The sequence below is a fragment of the Aptenodytes patagonicus genome, chromosome 15 (genome assembly GCF_965638725.1).
Source record: "Aptenodytes patagonicus chromosome 15, bAptPat1.pri.cur, whole genome shotgun sequence".
Classification (NCBI taxonomy): domain Eukaryota; kingdom Metazoa; phylum Chordata; class Aves; order Sphenisciformes; family Spheniscidae; genus Aptenodytes; species Aptenodytes patagonicus.
In genome coordinates, this window is record NC_134963.1 from 12,382,254 (window position 1) to 12,405,281 (window position 23,028).

General features: G+C 41.5%; 1 protein-coding gene across 4 annotated transcripts in view; it reads right to left on the reverse strand.

Annotated features, from left to right (window-relative positions):
* Window positions 1-14: 14 nt before the first annotated feature.
* SFI1 (SFI1 centrin binding protein) overlaps window positions 15-23,028 on the reverse strand; it is a 30,258-nt gene continuing 7,244 nt past the window's right edge. For 2 of the 4 annotated variants that reach the window (XM_076352703.1, XM_076352702.1), the window contains 25 exons: window positions 21,433-21,550; window positions 21,056-21,158; window positions 19,474-19,630; window positions 18,479-18,640; window positions 17,969-18,036; window positions 16,743-16,835; window positions 16,274-16,371; window positions 13,314-13,395; window positions 12,220-12,398; window positions 11,901-11,976; window positions 11,029-11,124; window positions 10,531-10,607; window positions 9,773-9,875; window positions 9,171-9,267; window positions 8,334-8,494; window positions 7,825-7,899; window positions 7,457-7,531; window positions 6,904-7,080; window positions 5,922-6,160; window positions 4,862-4,957; window positions 3,417-3,678; window positions 2,576-2,717; window positions 1,671-1,794; window positions 879-981; window positions 59-325 (listed from right to left, as the gene is read on the reverse strand). In XM_076352703.1, coding sequence (XP_076208818.1) covers window positions 218-325; window positions 879-981; window positions 1,671-1,794; window positions 2,576-2,717; window positions 3,417-3,678; window positions 4,862-4,957; window positions 5,922-6,160; window positions 6,904-7,080; window positions 7,457-7,531; window positions 7,825-7,899; window positions 8,334-8,494; window positions 9,171-9,267; window positions 9,773-9,875; window positions 10,531-10,607; window positions 11,029-11,124; window positions 11,901-11,976; window positions 12,220-12,398; window positions 13,314-13,395; window positions 16,274-16,371; window positions 16,743-16,835; window positions 17,969-18,036; window positions 18,479-18,640; window positions 19,474-19,630; window positions 21,056-21,158; window positions 21,433-21,550 — 3,071 coding nt within the window. In that variant the 3' untranslated portion in view covers window positions 59-217. Of the gene's footprint in view, window positions 326-878; window positions 982-1,670; window positions 1,795-2,575; window positions 2,718-3,416; window positions 3,679-4,861; window positions 4,958-5,921; window positions 6,161-6,903; window positions 7,081-7,456; window positions 7,532-7,824; window positions 7,900-8,333; window positions 8,495-9,170; window positions 9,268-9,772; window positions 9,876-10,530; window positions 10,608-11,028; window positions 11,125-11,900; window positions 11,977-12,219; window positions 12,399-13,313; window positions 13,396-16,273; window positions 16,372-16,742; window positions 16,836-17,968; window positions 18,037-18,478; window positions 18,641-19,473; window positions 19,631-21,055; window positions 21,159-21,432; window positions 21,551-23,028 lie in introns of all 4 variants that reach the window. The other 2 variants (XM_076352704.1, XR_012996539.1) reach the window with 2 other exon arrangements.

Here is a 23,028-nt window from a genome sequence, read left to right on the forward strand (position 1 = left end):
GAAATGTCAGGGTAACCTAAACTAGGTATTGCAAGTGCAGCATGAGGTACATTTAGCTCCTGGTTGGTTTGGTTTTTAACCAGCTGTAGTAACAAAATAAAACAAACAAAAATATTTAAGTTAAAAAATGCCATACATAGACTAAGACAATGTATACATCTCTTCCCTCTAAAGGCAAAAAGTCCTACCCATGAGCTGGAAAATTGGTTCAGATGTGTTATATATCCAGAGCAATCTGGATATCATGCAGGCGGGCAACCAGGTTCTGCACAAGATGTCTCTCTTTTAGTTGTGCTTTGGTGAGAGTGTTGATCCTCATGTGCAACTGAAAGTGAAAACAATTGCATAAGCTGTTTGTACAGCAAGACAGCATTTAGTCTTTTTGACAGGGGAAGAGTGAAGCAGCTCTAGCAGCCTTTGTATTATCCTACTTAAGAACCATTAAGTGACAGGATTGCGTCACTCGGGAACAGCCAAGTACTGGCTAGCTTTAGAGGTAACAGTGCAGTACCCCACACATATGGCTGTATGAACTTGGGGACTGACGGCAATGCAGTCGTAGTATAGCTACACTGTCCTGAGAAATCACAGAAAAAAATTTGAGACTGAATCTACTAAAGCCTGGTATAGAGCTTGGAAATAGCCTTCAAAAGATCTGTTGGAGCTGGAGTTACATTTCTGAACAAATAGGAAGATGCATCTATACAGCAGTCCATTCTGCTCGACAGCCCACTTCTGATTACAAGTTTCCCTTCTGGCATTTTAATAACAGCTTACTATACAGTTCCTCACAATTACCATCAGCCTTTAGGCTAAGTGCATAGCATAGCATAGCGATAATCACTTAAGTAACTTCAATTTGTCTGCTATTTACACACCTGATCCAATTCTTCCTGAACTCTGTGTACACCATCTTGGTCCTCTGGTTGTGTGCTCATTTCTAGCCACCTGTGTAGAATCTGTGCCTGCTGCTGACAGGATCTGATAAAATGGATTAGAAGGATTCTTATGCCAATTAGGAGCTCGACAGTCTAAGCCAACTAGACCTGCAATTGATACTCGCAATAAGACCCAATTTTTTGTCTCAAACCAGTGAATGATAAAAGTCTTTAAAATAAGAGGAAAAAAAAAAGGATGCTGGAAGGCAGAGAAATCCGCCTGAAAGCTGTTGTCTCCATTTCCTACTCCTAGTTCCTGACTTCTTCCTTTCCTTGAATCCCCTCCAAGCCCCATTTTCTTTTAAACATTTTTGTAAATGTCGTCTTGTTCTAGTAGAAAAGTTGTCAGACTCCAGCCGTTTTTTTTTTTTTAATTGACAGCTGAAAAAGCTAAGTCTTCATTCCTCATGATAAAAGAACTAAAAGCTAAATTTCAGCTGCTCTGCCAAGTTCATTTGTACTGCCTTCAGATTACACCCAATGATACCTTTGTCATGCTTTCTCCAATAGCTGCCAAAGGTATAATTAAACCACTTGCTGACTACAAAAGAAGTTGTGCATGTACTCTCTCCCACATGGAGTGAACTCTTAAAAATCTCTAGAACTTTTCTCTGTTTCATTCACAGTTCTGCTGTGAACAGACTGGTTATTTTCAAAGTAGATACATACAAAAAATGCAGTATTGAGTTGACAGCATTAAGAAAGCCTGGCTAAGGGGGCTTTGCAACATACTTGAGTTCTTGTTTCCTGCTGAAGTAGTACTGCATCTGCTGTTGGATGTGTCGGAGTTCAACTTCCAGCTTTCTCTGTAGCACCATTTCTTCTCTGGAACTGTGCTGCCTTTCTTCCCCTTCAGCTGAATGGAAGATACAAGGCACAAGCAATGGAAACAGAGCAGACTTACACTGTTTCTTCTTATCAAGGAAAGTCACGTTAGTAGACAGGAAACATGGAACCCTCTGGAGTCCTTTTCACACATTTTGTCACCCTGTGACATGTACCTATTCACCCAAAAGATCAGGTACAGTGAGAGGGCAGGAGCCCTGACAGCATTACAAGCTCTCAAGACTCAGTTTAAACATACAAAAAAAGATAAATGCTCTAGTGAATGGTTTAGTACTACAAATGCTATTCATGATTTAGTGTTTTACGTCTACTCTAGAAGTCAGTCAATCAGTCTAGTCCCGTGGAACACAAATTTCATGCCCTTATGTCATTAAAAACACCATATTGAGAGGTGCTTAGACAGCATCCGTCCCCTTTACAACCATACTGTAAGTACGGGGAAAACTTAGAGACCCTTACTGGGTGAATTCTTGCCTCCTGAAGCGAGTTCTGCTGTACATTCAGCTTTGTGTACACGAATACCCCAGCACTTGAGCACATTCTTTCTAAAAGAAGCTGACCCCTAGCAGTTCCCATCCTTCAAATCCCTAGAACAGGGCTTTAGTCCCCTGATTCAGCAGAGTCCATAAAACACTATTACCATCCTGAAAAGGAACGACTGATACTCTTCACCTCCTGATGCAGGCATACAAGACTGCCTTGTCTCCCTTACATTTGGTAGAGTTGACTTGCAGTCTTGCATATATTGGAGGAGGACACACAACTGCTACAGTTTAGATCTGAGGACCTACCTGCAGTTTGGTGACTCCATTTTCCCACCAAGTCTTCAGGTGACAGCAAACATGGCTGCAAGTTTGGTTGCAACTTCTCCAGAGAGTCCTGTTGAGAGTCTTGGGAATGGGCTCCTTTGTGACCACTCCCAGGCTGACCTCTCTACAAGGTCAGAATGATACTGGTTTTTTCCTCAGGGTTTTCTTGAGTAAGCCCTACAAGTAGGATGCACCTGACCTACTAAGCCCTATTCCCACTCAGACATCCCCCGTAGTTGCTGAGGCCCTCTCATAAAATACCACAGAAGAAGTGGAGCTTAAGAAATGGGCTCTTTCATTTCTAGCATGCAGATATTTCATCAAGATTAACACCTCCCATTCTGCATGGAACAGAGGAGTTTAAAATGCAAGTACCTACTTGCAGGTGAAGTGAATTTCAATTTTTGAGACTCAGCAATAGCCACTGCTACTAAACTGAGTTACTCTTAAATCCCTGTAATCTGGTTGGCAAACTAACTGCTCTGAACTCTTTGAAGGAGCAACACTCTCAAGTCAATTGCTAGGAAAAGCATCCTGCTAGGAAAGACACAAGACCAGGAAAAAAGGTATGAATTACAGTACAACACACATGTGGACTGGTCAGCTAGTGAAATATTGCTTCAGACTGGTGGTAAACAGTTCTTGGGCATTCAGAGCCAGTTAATTTGGTCAGCTTTTAAGATGATAGCTAGAACAAGAAAAGAATAGCTCAACAACCAGATGGGCAGTCCAGAGGAGCCACAAGAAAAAACAGCAACAAGCAGCATGCATGTTGACAGTAGCCCAGTAAGCCCACTAGGTTCTCCTTCAGCAATACACTCACCATTTCTGCTCCAGCTTTCATTTGGGGCATGACAGATGAAGGAGACCATAGCTCTGGCCTCTGAACAGCACGGCACACATCATGTGTCCACAGTGGTACAGACCGGAGAGCAGCATGTGTGAGAGATGGATAGGAATGCGTGGTATTGCTCATTTGAGATAGATGTTTACAGGTACTTTCTTCCATTTGAGGTATTAGCATTAAGTTCCCAGTCTGTGCAGAACATTTGTTCACAGATGTTTGCTGAAAGGGTGCCTCTGATCTGTAAAGGAAGAAGGATGAGTTCCCTATACATTGCAACCTGTTGGTCTTGTCCTTTGCAGTCAGTGCAAAAAAAAAAAAAAAAAAAAAAAAAGGGAGAATCTTATTCCCTTGCACACAGCTTTCCAGTTAGCTGCTTTACTATGCAGGGGAAGCCCCAATTTAAAAAAATAAAAATAAAGGAGAAAAACACCACAATGGTTTAAAAAACCAAAACAAACAAACAACAAAAGCAGCAAAGCAGTTAAGGTTTCCATTACTCCAACCTGCCCTGCTCCAAATCCACATTAATCCAGGCTGAAAAAATTTCTTTAGAGCTGTGAATTCAACCCGTTAACAAAATCCAGCTTTATTTTGGTTTGGGGACAAGAGAAAGAGGCAAGCAGAAGCAGCAATCTCAGGTTTTGACGGGAAATTGATAGATATCTCCCTTCTCTAAAGCTAATTACAGAACAGTTTCACACAAAAAAGTTCAGTTTAAACATCTGCTTAAAAGCAGTTTCAGCCTCTATAGCAAGAGCAGTTTCAAATCACTCACTTTCAGGGCTTAAGAAGTGATACCATAACTAAAACAAATGCAGAACACTCAAGACCGTGAAACCACTGCTTAGTTGAACTATTTCAGCAGCATAGACCTTTTGGGGAAAGTAAAAATAAAAAAGCAGCTCCTTTTAGAGCAGCAAAATTGATTCAGCCAAGCCAGAGAGGACTATTCAGTTCTGGCTCTGCATTACCAGAATCATTAATGATTCCCCAGTAGATTAGTTAAATCCACACCCAAACCTGTTGTGGAGCAGATATGATCTATGAGCCAAAAAGCATCATGCACAACTCAAACTTCCAAGTTTATGTGGCAAGACTGACAGAAAAGGAAACTTAACTTATTAACTAAGCCCATTAATTTTGGAAATAAGTGCTGTGCCTTGTCTTTCCCTCAAAATCTCTCACTTATGAAACAAAGGCCTTGGTTGCTATTTAAAATTAACTTGAAAATTACATTATTCTTGTCTGGTTCACATAAGAAACTGGAAGTTTTTAAGGTCACCATGGCCTTTTGATAGTATAGAGCAATGCACAGTCACATAATTACTGAATGCCCTGTATTATCAAGGTAAGGGGATTTGAGGGGATAAGCATAGCATAAGGCCCACTGTAAGTCACCCTCTTAAAAACAGATTTTCTACCTAGTAAAAGGAGGTCCCAGCAGTTCCTTGCTTTCCAGAGATTGCAGAAGGAAGTCAGGCCTCCGTGGTGGTAACCTTGCTTGTCGAATAGCATTTCTGAAAAGAACAAACAGAACCAATAATGCCCCAGATTCATGATTATTTTAAATTGGCATAAGCTGGCACTGCAGCTAAAGAAACCGTCCTATTCCATCATTCATCCCTGCTTTGCAACATTCCCCATGCACGCAATAATAATTTTTAAAGATTAAATTTCGACCTGTATTAATGTCATAATCTGGCTCACCATATGAATGATTGTGCCACGAGGAGCGGTGGAAGGGACAGAACTGAACAAGGCAGAACTACTACTTTTGGCAGCATATGCTAGCTTAAAGAAATGTGAAGCTATCACCTTACTTCCCTGTAAGGCTCCTGTCCTGGACTGAGAAGCTTCATGGAAGATTCTTCCTTGCAATTGCCCCATGATCAGTAAGAATTTTTAAGGAATAGCTTCCCCAAAGGAAAGAAAGGGGCAAGAAGAAAGTTCAGTTTCTACACAGCCAGGATCTTGATGTTTATCATTTCATCAGACCCTATATATGACTTCAGTGAAAAAAAAAAAAAGAAGAGCTTCAGTGACAGCTCTAGGTCACTTGGGCAAGATAAGCTCTCATCACGGTAAAAGTCCCATCACATACATCTTTCAAATGTTTCTCTGTGTAACTGTTCCTATGACAAATGACCAATGCTCCATGAATTCATAGTGGTATATTGAGAAACGCACAGTGGAAAGTATATAGCTGAGCTGATTCTACTCGTCACTGATATGTAAGTATAAAGTCACAAATTCTTTCATTATTTGTGGGCTGATGTATGCATTACGCAGCAGCTCTCATATAACTGCAACGCCAGCTGTATGATGCAGGGTCAGAGAAAGAGTTAGGGAAACTGCATGGAAATAACAGTCATCAGTGTGAAAACTTGGAAATACAAAAGTGACACACACAGACAGACTACATATATGCAAAGCTACATATATGCCAGAGAAACACAGGAGGGACTAGAAGTTTACACTCACAGATCACTGCGAATTGTGTCCCCATCAGCAAGGTGAAATGGTACATGACTGCATTTTGAAGGCCATGGCTCTTCCTCTGAATGTCCTCTTGTTTCAGGGCTGACATCAGGCATTTTAAACGTCACTTGCTTCTTCAGAGGTGGCAGAAAAGAACAAGGCTTATTTAAGTTGTTGGAGAGAGCCTTCTGTTTCCACAGCATGGCACAACGATACACTGACTGGTGAAGGTTGTAGGCTGCCTGCCAACACAAAGAATAATAAAGCATTTGACAGCTGAGAGTAGGAAGCAATAGCACGCCACCCAGGGAGAACACCACCACAGAAAGGAACTGAGATTTCTGATGACCTCACAGCCATACCAGCTCTCTAAGCTAAATTAGCAGGTCCACTGTGGTAACATTTGGGTAAAGAGAATTAGCTGGGTACTTCTGCAATGAGGCAGGCTGCACATTAGCAAATGGAACAACTAGTGTCTTGAAAATCTGGACAAGAGCTGGGAAAGCTGCCCAGGAGCAGGAAGAGAGCTATCAATACAGGCATCCCTATCTTCCTTTCCACACACAGGGCTGGGCTGATACTCAAAGGCAGAAGTGACACTAGCCCATATTTGAAGGTGTAAGTGATGCTAAAGCTAAGACAGGATTATATGCAGCCTCTAATTCTTCATTCTAGCACAGAATTTAGAGCCCAGACCATACCCACAGGCAAAGGTTTCATCCATCTGTATTGTCTACGGTAGGAATTGGCCAGTTTTGAAATAGCTTCATTAAGAAAGGTTCCCAATTAGCAACACAAGTCTGAAGTGCTCTAGTCTCAGCTGAATGAAAGGACTGGGTGTTTTGGTTTGAACCACAGGCAAAAGTGTATGTCAGATCCAAGCAAGAGCCGAGATGTAGGGCTCCAAGATACATATACACACACACAGAGTAGATGAGAGCAGACCAGTCCTGGATGTATCTGAGCAATCACTTGTCTCTTTCACCTTCAGCTGGTGCTGGGCTTGGAGCTGTCCCCCCAGCTGTTCCATGCCAGCAGTGTATCTCAAGACCCGGGTTACACCTTCTCTCAGAACAGTAGTGTGGAAAACTCCTGTGGCTTTTTCAGTGTGATCTTTCTTCTGTTGTTGTCCCTTGGCAAATCTGAGCCAAGCATCAAATACCTACAACATGAACAGCAGATAGCTGTGAGTGTTACAAAGACAGGTTCCAGGCCAGGGACTCTCCCGGCAGACAGGAACATTTTCCCTTCCACTGGATAGCAACAGGCAGAGCTACAGCAACAGCAGGACACTACCACAAGGACAAAGGGACAGGGATTTAAGTCAGTTGAGGCTGGATGGGGAAAAACGTGCAAATTTTTTAATCTGATAAGAGGACTTAGGGATGGTTTTCCAGCATCCTAAAATAACATATAGCACCCCAAAGATGAAAGGAAACAGCTATTCAGTATGCACTGTGCTGATCGCAGTCAAATCTGCACATGATCTGCACATCTGCAAATTCAGTTGTCTGCCCCTGACCCCCAAACACTCTTACCTTCCTCTGCAATGAAAGGGACCAGTGCCACAATGCTTGCACTGTCTTCAGCTTTTCCCATCGCTGCTGCAACAGCTATCAGGGAAAAAAATTGCACAGCAACCAGGTTAGGAGTTTACATATCCCACACCAGAAACGCCAGCCAAATGGAGCATCAACCAAACAGAAGTGCTGGTGGAGCCATAGCAGAATAACCTACTCAGTTCACCCAGTATATGACAAGATGTCTCTTGTGCTAGTGGAACAAAAAAATCCAGAAAATGTTTAAATAAATTTTTGAGGTCTTCACGTGTAAGTGGAATATGAAGGAGAAGAAGGGATAAGGATCAGCAAGGAGCTAGATACCTACCCAGGGGACAATTCCTTACCTGTGTCTTCCAGCAAGAGAAGGAAGCAGAGCAAAGTCTACGAGCCATTAGCTGATCTCCCTGTCTCTGTAGTAGCTGTAAGGCGACCAAAACAGTGAGTCACTTGCAGACAAACCCCACTTATCTGAGCCAAATGCTACTAGAGCAGAACAGGTACCAAACAGCCTTTATCACCTTCCCTTTGTTCCATTGAGGCCACCCTCAATATCTAAGTGCCATATGGTGTAACCCCATTTGCAAGTATCTATAAGCTCAGCAAGGATTTCATTGACAGTCAATGATCCCACACACGCCAAGCCCAACTTGTCATCTCTTGTTAAGTCTATTAGTTCTATCAAAGCTTCTTCAGGCAAGACACAGGCATGTTCCTGCCTCCTCAATGCACAAGGCTGTCATGCTCCTCCTCAGCCAAGACTACCATTGCCTTCATCACCAGGGCACATGACCTCCTCCACACCACAACTTCCCACCCTGGGTCACTGGCTGGGGAGGCTGCTGATCCTTCTCACCATTTTCCCAAGGCATCGCTGATGATATTTCTTCCATTTCACCAGGTACTTTTGGAGTAGGTGCTGCTGGTGGTGCTGTATTGCCCTGTGCTGCTGAGCCCTCAGCATCAGAGACTCCCTGGTTAATTCCTTCCAGTGAAGAAACAGGGTCTGTAAATGCACTGTTAGGAGGAGATAAATTAACTAATGTACCAAAAGGAGACTATTAATGTCAGAGAGTATCAAGCGATCAGCTACTCTTCCAGACTGTTTTAGTAATACTTAACACTAACAATACTCAGCACTAGGAAGAAGGATCATGAAACACTTCAGGTAACAGACAGTGAGCCGTGACTTGCAAGTCTTCCCTGCTGCCATTGACATTCTTTATAATCTTTAGGAAATTATTTGCCCTCTTTGTGCTTCAGAGTCCTCATGTCAAGAATGTGGCTGGTACCATGAAAATGCTTGCAGAGTTTGACGGCCTTTCTGTATTAATTACTAGAGAAAGATTGAAGCAGTAATTGATAAGATTACTTGCACTGCCCTCAAAACAGAGACGTCTGAGCTTCTCAAAATTAATAATGGAAAATTCCTTTGAGGAAGGAAGCGTTACCATCCCTTATATAGACAAGGAACCAATAGAGAAGCAAAAGTCACACAAGAAGCCTTCAACAGATCACTGGAGTCCCAGGTCATTCCCCATTCTATGGGGACATCCCTTGTAGGCTTAACAGACCATCCAGTCATTTCATCTGTACATATGATACAAAAGACTGGCCTACTAAGCCATGTCTTTCTAAGGATCGTACACAGATAGCTAAGTCTTTTGAGAGTTTAATATCTCCATCAGCTCACCTATATCCAGATGTTTTCTGGCCTCCATCACAGCTGTCATCTTCTGCTGACGGTAATACACTTGTAGCGAGGCAGTGTATCTCCACTGTATCAACACCTAAAGATATAATGCAAACAAGAGACAGGATACAGACTGACACTGCAATGTTCTTTGGAAGGGGAAGCAATGTACTCCACATTCCTGGCACCATAACTATTTCCATCTCATTTTCCACATAAGGCTCCCCAAGACAGTGCAAATTTCCCACAAATTGAATACAGCAGTATTTCAGAGGGTCCCCCTGGCATTTTTCAAGGCATTCTTTTCTGTCTCTCCATCTGCCCATCCCCCCGCCCCCCCAAGGTAACTCTACTATGCTGTATCATACTACTGGTTTTCCCTTCCTTCTAGGAAATGGGGAGAAAGAAAGGAAGAGGAAAAACCATGAGCTCGCTCAGAGACAACAGTTTCAGAGATGCGTATGAAAATAAGATGGGACTCCCACTTTTTAGACCTTTCTTAGTAGTGGCTCTTAGATGAAGTTTTTGGTCCTTCTAATTGCATTACCTGACCCCTGCCTGAACTAGCATCTGTACCTGGGTATCTGCTATACAGACCCTACCTTTGACAGGATTGCTCTCCTGTAGTGCTCATCTGCCTGAGTAGTTGCCTTAGCTTCACGTGTAAGAGCAAGGGCATTTTCTCTCCACGTACACAGAAGCTGTCTGAAGGCAAAATGTATAAAAAATTAAAAAACTAAAAACACCATTAAGAATGATTCTCACTTTTTCATTTGGTACCTTCCCATTCGCAGGGGAACCAAAACCAGCTGCCTCTATAAACCCAATCTTGCAAGTCAACTTCTGCCCCTTCAGGTCTCTGCTGGAGAAGGCAGTGCAAAAGCAGAACACACTCTTAAATCTAGCATCTTAAACTGAGTCAATCAGGCTCTGCAAGTGACTCAAGTTTATAGCACTAAAAACAAATGAGGTAGTTAAAACTAAAGCAACTACAACCAACACAAAGTGATATTATCATTAATCACTCTCCTCACTATAATGCAAGACGGCCTCTACATCTTCCAGGCTGCTTTTGTGTCATAGCAGTCAGAATCCATGCACTGCAGGGAGTGATACAGTTTGCTGTCTCTCATGGGACTAAACACAGATAAAAAAAAGTTAAAGCAAAACAGATGGCAATCCAGGAAGAGGTTGACTTCTTTTAGCTAGATGACCTGCACAGAAATAGCAATGCACGGCAGAGTCAATTCCCAGCACTGAACACTCAAAAATTTACAATGGCGGCAGTGAAAGAAAAAGAGTAATTTGACTGCAGTGCAATCACTGCTCTCTCACGCTGCACAAGGAAACACAGGCTTACCGCAGCAGTAGTCTAGTGTGCCGTTTCTCCTTTTCAGCTACTTGGTATAGAATGCACTGTATGTTATGCTGGTAACTCTGCAAGAAAAGCAGAGAGAGGTAAAATTTCCCTCAACTGCCAACATCTCTGAGGAGAGAAGACATTTGGAAACTCTTAGTAGCAGCTTAGTAAAGTAGTAGCAGCAGTAGAGTATAGGGAAAAAAAAATGTTACAGCCACTGAAATTGAATGCTGTTTTTCTGAAATGAACAGCCATTATACACTAGTTTACACTAGCTATTACATACCCTTCACCAAAGCCACAAGATTACATTGGTTCTTTCTCTCCAAAAAGCAATGCTAGAGCTTATACAACCCTATCCACAATAGCCTCCATTCTACCTTGCACAGTTGGTGTGTAAGTGCCTGGAGTGAAACAGCATGGCAGCTCTTCAGTTCTCACTGAAACACTTAAGCACACACAGACAAGTCCCACGAAGAAAAGGACATTCCCTCCTACCTTCCAGACTGCCAAGGTCTTGCCCAGTAATGTGCGCTGATAGTGCACGTCTGCTTGCACCAACTTTCTCCATTTCTCACGCTGACGTCCCACATACTGGGGGGGGGCAGAGAAAAAAAGATACGTACACATGGTGGAGGGAAAACAGGCAACAGCAGAGAGCAGAGGGAAAAGGACCATTCCCAGTCTTTGGGGAAACATCAGTCCTTTATTTTGCTATAATAGGTTCTCACTCAAACTGGTGCTGCACTCTACTATTCCCCCAAAAGGCCTAGCTGAGGTTTTTTTTTCTCTGCTCTTTTTAGGAATCCTCTTGAAGACTGATGCAGTTCACTCAAGTTAACAGTTCTGAACCAACAGACTAGTATCAACTCCAAAATTTCTCATAGATTCTCAAGACGTGCTGCAAGGCACATTTGGAACCTCACATCATGGTAAGAAAAAGGCCCAGCATAAAAGCGAAGTGCCGTTTGATAGGGCCTGCTATGACCTGTACACAATGACAGACCATACACCATGGCTTTGCTGCAAACTTCTAACTTAAGGAAAGTTTTGAGAAGGACATACACAGTATTGGCGAGGGACAATCTCATCACACTAACTCTGGTTTTGTTCCCAGATAAATCTCCTAAACTATAGTCCCGTTCTCACTATACCTGGACAAGTGAACAAGAAGTCAAAGAACTCCCCCTCCTCCCTACACAATTCGTGTTCCGCCCACACTGAACTGGTTTTGTTCACCTGAAAAGGGAGAAGGGCTTAGGAATGACTAGTGTTTAAAATAAACAATTTAATTTCTAGCCATATGGGTACAAGCAATCTGAACATAACAAAAAGGATTCAATCTCTTCCCCATCTGTTAACTCTCTCACCTCCCTCCACTTGTTCCAAGTCTGCTGCAGACACTTTGAATGGTGAAATCTTGAGGCTTGCATCTCCTTGAGCCTCCTACAGGAAAAATAATTTAATTATTTCTCCTACAATGCAATCCATGTTACTGAACCTCTCTAGCACAGGCATGAGTCCACACTTGCTATTTTCAGTAAGTCATTTACTGAGTGAAAGACAAAGCAGCAGATTCTAAAGCACAAATAAAGAGTCAGAGTCATTGTGAATTAAATGCTGCTTTGTCAAAAGTAGGCCACCACAGGGCCAATCCAAATAATTCTCCCTTTTAAAAAACCTTCTTACTCTGTTTTTCTCTCCTGAGTATTTTGCTTCCATAGACAGAAAGCCTTTAGCAGAAGCAAGTTACTGTAGTGATCTCTTGCACGAACCAAGCCCTCTTGCTCCTCCAAACATGCAGCTGTTCTTCTACGCCAGAAGCACCAGAAACAACGCAATAGTTGTCTTTCAAAATGAAGTACAGCCTATAATGGAAAGAAGGTGGCAATGAATTCAAGACACAGGCCAGTTACAAACAACAGAAGACAATTCTTTAAAGGTGACATGCACAGAACTGTCCGATATTTGCTTTCCTCTTCTCATGTTGAAGAGCAATGGACACATGTCATCAAAGCCCCTTTGCTGCGAGTTTATGTGAACGTGTTCTACAGGTACCTATATGCATGCGGATGGAGAAACTGTTATCAGAAAACAGCAGGCCAAAGAGAGGAAGAACACAAGCTGATAAGTAGCATGTGAAAGACTCCCAAGAACCGATAAGCTCCAGAAACGGATCCTGTTGAATTCGCAAGAACTGATAATCTTGAGAACACCAAGAGTCAACCATATCTGCACAAGGCCACCCACACACGCTACCATCAACTATGAGTTGTGTAATTCAGACCACATAAAAGAAGGCAGTGGCTGCTATATATAAAGACTACAGGATTATACATACATCTTAGGAAATGAAGGACCCCCTAAGGGACTTTCTGGACACCTACCAAGAAGCAACTAGTTTGTTGCACTTCTTAAATAGGTTGGTGTTGGCTCTTTATTACTATTATTGTTTCAACTGGGTAACTATGAAACAGAGACAGTGTGAGAGAGAGAGAGCGCACACACATATTTACTGGGTGAGGGAATAAGCGAATTAACTGTGTGAATAGTTATCCTCTAATAATAACAGCTTGATTCTATTATTAATAAACAGCTTAGCTTAAAAAATCTGATCACTAAATATTGGTTGTAATCTGTTTCCCCTGACTTGATCCCCCACCAGGGAAAATGGAATTTACAACACCCGAGTCCATCTCATGCTAACTGATGTTCACAGACAGTGATTAAGAAATCATTCCCTTTATTTCCTAAGCAAGGCCAGGTAGAAGAGTTACATTTACCCTCCTCTCTCCCATTCGGTATTCTTGCTGCTTGCACACCTTCAGCAACCATGTGTCAAATACGTGTCTCATCAACATCCTCCTGCAAGCAAAAAGGGAGAACGTCATCACAGGAGAGAAATCTTGCCCAGAATACATGAGACAAGATTAACGACTTTTCTGAAGTTATTAGATCTCCCTGCTTTCATTCAGATAATTCAAAAGATGTTCCGACTTCTGACCAAAGAATTTATTTTATGTACAAACACACACAGAAAAAAATTATATAACCACCTTTTATTTCTTCTCCACTGTAAATATAGTCCATTCCCTCCTTCCTTGGAAATAGTTTGAAAATCCTACTCTTTTTCATTTAAAAACAACAAAAAAACCCCAACAAACAAACCAAACAAGCATCGTAATAGGACTTGAAAACTGTTATAACAACAAATAATAAAGAGCAGCGTGGTCTGATCTCAACACTGAAGGGATTCTACCAAAGCCTTCCTTCATGAATGAGGTCAGGTTAGTTGCCCTTATTATCAAAGATTCTTTCTCTCTAGATGAAGATAATACTTGCTAGTCTGCCTCCCAGGATTGCACAAGAGTCATTATCAAATAGTATCCCAAAAATGCAATTAATATATATTTGTGACTAAGCACTATACATCTCTCACACAGAACAAGCATATGGTAGAAGCATCTTAGTCCAGAAGTCTGAGCTACAGCCTAGTAGAAATAGCACCCAGTTCAAACCACATCAGTTATTTCCAGAACTCAGTCATGTGGGCGTACTAATTAGACTGTCAGCAAGTCCCAGCTCTTCTCTAGTCTAGAGAGGCCTAAAAGATATTTTGGATTCTTACAAGGTAATTTTTAGTAGGCAGCTGTTACAGCTCATTACAAGTTTATAGGTTGGTAAACAACATGAGTTAAGTAAGTCTTCCTAGAGTTGCCAGCAAGAGTCTTTGATCTGTAGACAGTCACAAATCTCAACTGATGGCTCTTCTGGGGCATCTCCTGGGTCTTACCACCCGACACAGCAGTCGGGGCACTGACTTGTGAGACAGCACATATGTGCATCAGGGACCAACAGGGAAGCTGAGTTCTGGCAAGCTGCCATGAAAGTTTTACTTAGGTCTGGTTGGAAAGCAGTCCTGGACCTCTGAACAAGGAACACACTTCTTATATTTTTCTTCTTTTGTATTCAGGAAATAGGACTTCATTTATACTCTTTCTAAAGAGAAAAGATTGCACACAAAAACATTCCTGACCCATGGAATCAAGGTATGGCTACTGAATCAACAAGAGCCTTCAAACCATTTGTTCATCCCTTCCCTGGTGAGAGACACATATGTTACATTGCAGCAGTTGCATGCTCCAACTCAACTTCACTGAGCTTAACTTCTTGAGTCTTTGAGCCTTTTCTCTGTCTCCAGAGGGTAAGCTAATGCACCACACCTGCACTCTCACACCAGTTGGAAAAACTCAATCACTTGCAGAAATGCAGCTGCCCTCGTTATTCAGCCTGCCCTCCAAACCTATTTGTGAATCTCCCAAAAAGCAAGCCAATATCCAAGGCAAAACAGACTTTCTGCAGCTTGCTTTTCAACTGTGAAGCCAGGCTTCTGATGATGGAAAGGTATGACTCTAGAACACAGGTGTGACCATGTTCTAGAATGATGAAAGATGCCAATGAAAGATGCAAGGTCCCAAGTCTACTAGGAAAGAACATTCAATGCTAAACAACATCTTTTTCTCTCTAACTTACACAGGAAAATGTCCCAGGAAGGGACTCACTGTAAGAGCAGATTTCCAAACACACCCTTTCCCAAGGAAAGCAAACTTTTTTTTGTTAGTATTCTAATACAGAAAATGGGAAATAGGTTTTAATAGCATCATAAAATACTTTAGTACTTAAAGCAAACTCTGCTGGGAGGATTAAAAGAAATGAGATAGAAATTTTATTGAGTGGAAGATACTGATTAGGCCACAAGGTAGTTCTCTGAGCTGTAGTAAAATCAAGTATCTTTTTGAATACAGGCTGTGCTAAGCTGATAAAGAACATCACACATAAGCTTACATGACAGAATGAAGCTTCCCTTCCTTCCCTTATTACCCTGCATCTAATTTAAACCAAGCAACTATGTGGCTCGTTGCACTAATATACTAACATGGTGACATCTCAACAGGTTTCATTTGTTTGAGAGCAACACCATAATATTGTGGTTGAAGTGTTTACAGTACTCAGATCCTGGGGCTGGAGTTGAAACTGAAGAGTACAGGATGCTGTACTGAGTAGCACAGACCTGTCTTGTAGAGGTCTCATTCTCTCCTGCTAAGCTTCACCCAAAAATCAAGAAAGTTCTAAGGCAACAAAGTTCAGAGTACTTGCACGTCCTGCAATTTTGGAACGAACTGAAAGCAGCATTAAGAACTAATAGACAGAGGAAGTGTAAGAATCAAATATATACTCTTTCAACTTCATCATAACAAACATGTACTCCCCACCAAACTCCACAGGTAAAATTTAAAAGCCTTCTGGCTGCTTTGTTAATGTTGACTTATTCCTAGGACTAAATAAATTTAGCTTCTACAAAAAAGCCTTACCTTCAGTCTTAGAGTACCTCTAGCAGCAGAGGTAGCATACATGAGCCATCAACTCCCTCTGCTCCTCCTCAGAGTAAAGCAGCAGCAAGTGTTTTGAGCTGTGTCTGTGCTCATGCTGCAACCTACTGCTCTTACCAGTAAAACGTCCAGCTCTTAAATCTAAACAAGCCTCAGAGCTAGGCTTAATCAATCTCCCTCTCACATTTCACAGAGAAGCAGGAGATGTAAATTGTCCATTACTCATAGAAAATATAAGAGCAATTGGCATCAGGATGGTCATGCCCCCAAAGGTATTACCAGATTTTAAAAGAGAACTAAAGGCCCACAAATCCCACATTTGTACAACTTCATATTAATATTTCTCTGCATACCTATAACGGGCATGAGCCACTGATATTAAGGCCTGCTGCTGTTCTTCCTCTTTCTCTTCCAAACGGGACTTCCAACGGTTCCAGAACTTCTGCAGTACCTGAAACAAAACAACAAAGACATGAAAAAACATAGATATTGAGGGAGAAGAATGCAAAGAAGGAAATTATTAAATGTCCTACTGAAACTACATGCTGCAATGGTTGCCTCCTGCATTGCTTCATATACCAAACTTGTTTTATAACATGCTATGAATCTTTCTGCTAAAAGAAAAAGTCACCATAAACAGGAAAACAGAAAACTAAAATAATGTATCTAAGACTGACAGTTGATTTGCCACAGAAAATCTCGTGTTATTTTTGTATTTAGCAACAAAGCCACTGATTTAATAAAACAGTATTTTGTAGGTGAAAGTGGAAGCCAATAGGCTCAAGAAAAACTAACACAAGAACAAGAAAAAGTTAAACTCACTGTAACTTGATGCTGACGGTATGACAGATTTTTTCTCATTTGCTGAAGACGCGTGTTCATGACATTCTGCCAAAGACCCTTAAAACCAAGTTTCTGTAACAACAAGAAATGTACACAGCTTTCATGTAATTCCAATCAGCAAGCACTGGTAAGTTTAGAACTGGCTGCTCCTTACAAACAATCTATGTTTGATGCTACTCCTTGCAATAGCTAAGATTTATGAACTCAAAGCCATGCATCAGTTTCCTCTCACAAACTGCCACTTCTCCAGCTAAACTAGAATTCCCTTCCGCTTTCCCAGGGTTTTATTGCGAGACATCTAACTCCTTATTCAGCTATCACCACCACTACCCAAGTCCTTTCCCAATCTATCTCCTCCTTCAGTTCAAGACTTATAACTCGCTCCTTATCAAAAACAGAAAAGATCCACTTCCCTTTTAGGTCTCCTCTGCACAAGGTCTTCTGGTCTACAATCCCACAGTATCTTGATTCAGGGATGAACACGGTAAATAGCATTATGAGAGCATCCTGCCTTAAAGTGCTCTTATAGTCACTAACATTTTCGATCTATGATCCAAACAGCTTTATTGCCATTCTTTTGATGATAGGTACTGATCCACACTTTAAAACAATTCAGTTCCAAAAAAGCTGGAGGTTTGCTTGTGCCCACCTTTCAGACAGCCTTCAAGGATTTCTTTTTTTAAAAAAAAAAAAAAAAAAAAAAAGAGACACTTACTCAACTACCTGCATATGCAATAAGCTATCTTTGGACTCGTGAAAAGAAGCATGTATGCATTACTACAGAGGCAAAAAAATAATTCTTGTTGCAAAACAGTGTAAGCAGACAGAAACATTTGGGGTAGAGGTGAGAAGAAAAAAAAAATCAGGGAAAAATCAAGGGGAAAATGCAATCTCATGGTGAAATGGCCAGGCAGCATGGCAGCCCAATACCATCAAGATTAATCTGCTACTTCACCAGTTTCCCAATTGGAAGAAAAACTATTTTGGAGAGCAGCATGGTTTCCCCATTTGGATTCAACTGGCAGATTCCAGAATAGTTGGAATTTAGAAACCTGATGCCCGATCCAAACTCACCATGGCAGAAAATGGTGCCTCCCCCACTTAACACCCACACACCACTGTTAGTATTAAAGGCACACTGCCAGTCAGAAGTATTTTAATTCTCTCCACAGCCTCTTCCACCTGATGCATAACAGCGCTCTTACCAACAGATGATGCTTGTAGTGTTTTTCAGCCAGCTCACACTGTTGAGTCTCTTCCACACACAGTACATCTGTCACTGAGTTAAAGTATCTTTTACACAGAAACATCCATCCTGATATATACACAACCTTCTCCCACAGAGGGGCACTAGATCTCCATCTAAATTTGCTTCAATATTTGAATTTCCAGCACTGTTACCTGTGCAAGTTTTGATTACAGTCAAGTTTTTAGATTTTGCTGGTTTATCACAATACATTTCTGATTCACTGTTAAGTAAGAAATTCCTCCCCAGCCTTAAATTATCTTCTGCAGGCTCTTAGCTGTCAACAGGCTAACATACTGTAATTGCAACAGTTTTAAGAATTGTTAGTATGGCCTTACGTACATCTTTCTGATAACATGTTTATTGTCACCCGTGCTACTGCACAACATTCCTGCTTATTAACCAGATCTTTCCCCTGCAGGAATGCTTTCAACCTGTCCCTGCTAGGGACTAAATACAGATTGGATACAATGCTTCCAGTGTGCAAAGACTCTCCATAAGGCAATCCTTGCTGCTAGTTTTTCAATGTCCTTTCGGTGAGCATGCATTCTTCTCCTACACTCCCATGACAGCCGCCAATCAGAGAAACACTGCCGGACTATCCTGCTTTGGTGATGCTCTTGGGCCAGCTCTAGAAAACAAACACACAAATTACTCATGACTTGCTCCTTCCTGGGCTCATTTATATCAGATGAGGCCATGACATTTAAGGCCATGACATTTAAGTCACTGGTTCTGAAGTGACAGAAGCTCTAACACTGAAAATGCTAGTAAGAATTCACAGCAACACTCAGCTACGGACTATATTCTTCCTATTGATCACAAAGGCAGTTTTAAAGCAGTAACATACTGCTTTACTTTTAAATGTACTACTTTACATTTTAACGTACTGACTTAAGAAGGGGAAGTTAAGACACTGCATCACTTGTTCAACATATACAAGCTTGCTTACATGTCAGCATACTCCTATTACTAGTTCCCAGGTATCCAAGCTGGATTCTTTTCCACTACCACCGATCAACAGGCAATTCACACAAATGTCTGAACTCATTCCAGTGACTTCAAGGGAAGAAACAAAAGAACTGGTGTAATAATCTTTACCATCCTGTCTGAGTTGTGATTTGTCTGACTATCAAGAAAACCCACACAGACTGACTGATAATAGTCCTGAATACGTCCTTCTCACAGATATCTCAGTCCGAATATAATATGCAATGTGCAAGTTTTCGTCAAGGGAACTGTAAAGCATTTTCTTTTAAATCACATGGAAAGCAGGTGATCTTCCTGTTCAGTGTATAACCTTAGCTAGCCAGGCCTGTAACAGTGTACAGTCCAAGTTGCATCTCATCATTTGTTGAGCAAGCAGAAACATTGCAGCGTCTCCTAAAATAGAAAAAACACATCACTGTGCCCTAAGCAAAGGGGATGAGGCCCATTCTGTCCTAACTCACCGTTTTCACTCACCGTTCTGAAGTTTCTTTGCTCTGTGGAGGTTTAAGTATCCTAGCCACGCTTCCATGCATCTCTTCAATTCCCAGTGCTGATGGTGAGTTATTGCCCTACTCTCCTTCTGCTTGTCATTCTGGCTATATAAATACAGCTCTCGCCACTGCAACCAAGCCTGACAGAACAATTGAGGAGGGAGGGCAGTAAGGGGAAAAAACCGGACAAGATTAGGGAAGTAGAACAAAGAAGAGAAGAGGAAGAACACACAGGCAATAGGAAATTCCATGTAAGATCTAAAGGTGAAAGCCATGACCAATGAGGTTCCTCCCCACAACGGGAAAAAAAAACAAACAACAAAAACAAACAAACAAACGCCAAAGGAATGTGAGCATAGAAAAGGTTAAAGAAAGAATGTCGATATCAAACTTCTTTCCTTTTTTGATACTTTCACACTTTTTCCATTAAAAGGCCAAAATAATACTTTTTGGACAACAGGCTTTCTTTCAGACAGAGGATTTTCATATAAAAGAGAATCACATCTTGAGATATGATACGATTTCCCAACTTCTCCTTAGCAGAATACTGGCCTCAAACAGGCAGTGTCGCCATCTTACAGAGCAGGCCAAATTAAATACCATCACCTGTTTTTAATGAAAGGGACAAAAAGCCACAGTTCCAGTGAAAGAAAACCACACTCTCCTCACTTCCGCTAAGATGAACAATTTACTGAAGGAGCTGACAACCTCTCAAGAATACAAAATGCTGGACTGTATTTTCTTACCCCAAAATGGAGTTAAACATGCTCACAGAAATTCATTAGGACGTAAGAAATGTTGTCTTACAAAGATGCAAGGTGCTGTCAAACAGCAAGTGCTATCTTGCCTCCTAACAGGATAGTGGATTGGACCTCTGTGGAGTTCGGCATTCTAGAGAGCTGGATGCAACTACCCTTCATGCCCTGCTCAAAATGCCACAGCTGCAAACTCACACACCTGTTTTCTTTTACCTCTTATTTACCTGTGGCTAGTTTCTCTAGTGGAGAGAACTCTGATACTTTCACTATCATCAAGCATCGTATAAGACAATATTTGGACAGTCTGCTTCCTAGCAAATACAAGACATGGATCCAGTTTGCTTTGCCTAGATTTCTTGTAAAGAAATTTTTCTTGTAAAAAAATTGTTTTGACCTTCTTCATAGAATTGTAGAATATCTCAAGTTGGAAGGGACCCATCACGATCATCGAGTCCAACTCCCTGTTCCTCGCAGGACTACTTAAAACTAAATCATATGACTAAGAGCATCGTCCAGACGCTCCTTGAACTCCCGACAGGCTTGGTGCCGTGACCACTTCACTGGGGAGCCTGTTCCAGTGACTGACTACCCTCTCAGTGAAGAACTTTTTCCTAATGTCCAATCTGAACTTCCCCTGACGCAGCTTCATTCCATTTCCTCATGTCCTAATACATTCTTCCATCATAAGTACTGCAATTTGCAAAGCAAATGAGTATAAGGCCTATTTTTTATTAATCTGCAACTTTATTCACACGTGCGTGCAGCATAAACGTCAGAAATGGTAGTAGCTGAAGCTCCTGGACTTACTCGAAATTGCAGGCTCTGGGCCCAATGCTGCAGAGCCAAAATAATCATTTTATGTCCAGTGCAGTTCTGGTAGTGTCGTCTTCTCCACACTGCCCATGATATGCTGCCAAAACAATGTTATAGACATGTTCAAACGCAGGTTCCATAGTTTGGTGCAAGAAGTCACCTTCCTCTCACTGGAAAAAGGTATGAACAACAATCTTAAGTTCACAGTCTATGGGTGTACCAGAAGAATTCAGAGACACACACACCCCAAAAAGAATTAAAAAAAAAGTCAAACATGGAACAAAGCCAGCGCAAGAAAAGATAACAGAACACAGGGAAAAACCATGGCCTTCTGGTCAGTGCCTCTCTGCCTGTTTCCGCTCCATTCTTACCGCAAACAGCTTCTTTCCCTGAATGCCAGTGCCACAGACTGCATCCCATGTTTTGTCCTTTGAACATCAACATAAACCAGCCAGTGCTGCCAGGTCCTGAGCAATTTTTGCTTCTTTGCTGTGCACAACAAAAAAATTACAGCATCTTAAGTTCATGCAAGAATCTAGCATTTTTTAACCACTCCATAACACCACTTGTCCCCGACCTCCACTCAACTCAACCATAGTGACACCTCGTGGGAAACGCTGAAACAACAGCCACCAGAGCCACAGCTGCGACCATCCACCCTGGCTGAGGGTGTCACACTGACAAGACTCTGAAACGCTGACAGCATCATGCCACTTGTTCAGAGCAGCGTGAATTATTAGACAATGGCATTGCTTTGTCTTCAGTGCTTACAGGGTATATAATTGTATAACAATATTCAGCGTAACAACCCCGTTGGGTAAGAATTACAGGATTTTCTTTGGTTCGTTTTAAAAAAAAAAGTTCATCAGGTTCATCAGTAGCTTTTCAAGAGTTATTCTCTATTACAAGCAGAGAAATCAACCAGAAACAAGTCAAGTTTATTTAGCAGGCTGGTCACGCAGCTAAAAACAGAAGTGGTGTCACAAATTCCAGTTTACCACTTTATGCAGTGCACTGCACTTTCTCCTCACAACAGTCTGGCTTGTCAGAACTGACACTATTGAAGCAAAGTTATTAGAAAGAAATAATCCAAAACCACCATGGATTTTATGCCACTTCACCCTTGCACTAAAAAAAAACCACCCACACTTTTTTTTTTTTAAGATTTCCTTGTGATCCAGTGAATCAAGTATTAACCTACCTTAAAACAGGTCACTTTTCTATCTTTTTGACTAACACACAGCTGCTTCTGTAAGTACTCTGGCCTCACTCAGTAAGAAAGGAAATCTAGACAGCCTATCAGTTTGTTTCCAAACGTGCCAGTCTGTATAATATTCTGAGGCTACATTCATATGCAAAGAGACCAGTTAACTTGTTTTGCAAATCAGCACAGAACAAAACCACAGTATCATCTTTAAAAGAGGGTCATCCTCCCCTTCAGGCAAACAGATATTCCCTGAAACCAAAGGAAGTTGCAACCAATACAGGCAACTTCATCAGTAGGACAAATCCATTGCAGAACAAAGAATCTACACAGTAAGACAAGGGGCACTTCGAAAGCTTGGGCTTCTTTTCCATTGCAAGACACAAGCTGGAAGGAATAGCGAATACAGATAAAATATGTGCAGTTAATATCACAGGGAATGATTATCTAATTTCTATAGCCACAGTTGATAGAATGTGTTATTGGAATTCTCTATCAAAAAATATCTATTTGAACACATATTGTGATAAAGTAAAAAAACCAAAACAAACCCCAACAGACAAACAAAACCAAAAAACCAACCAAACCACCCGCCCAAAAACAAACAACACAATCCGGAGCAGATGGAGAGGCCCTTAAGCTTATTCACCAGCATCCCTAAATAACTATATAGCTACACAGTAGTGTATCAAACAGACCTTCCCTGCCAGCTTTAGACAACCATCTGCACCTAAAAGTATTACACTTCCACGGGGCGGGGGGG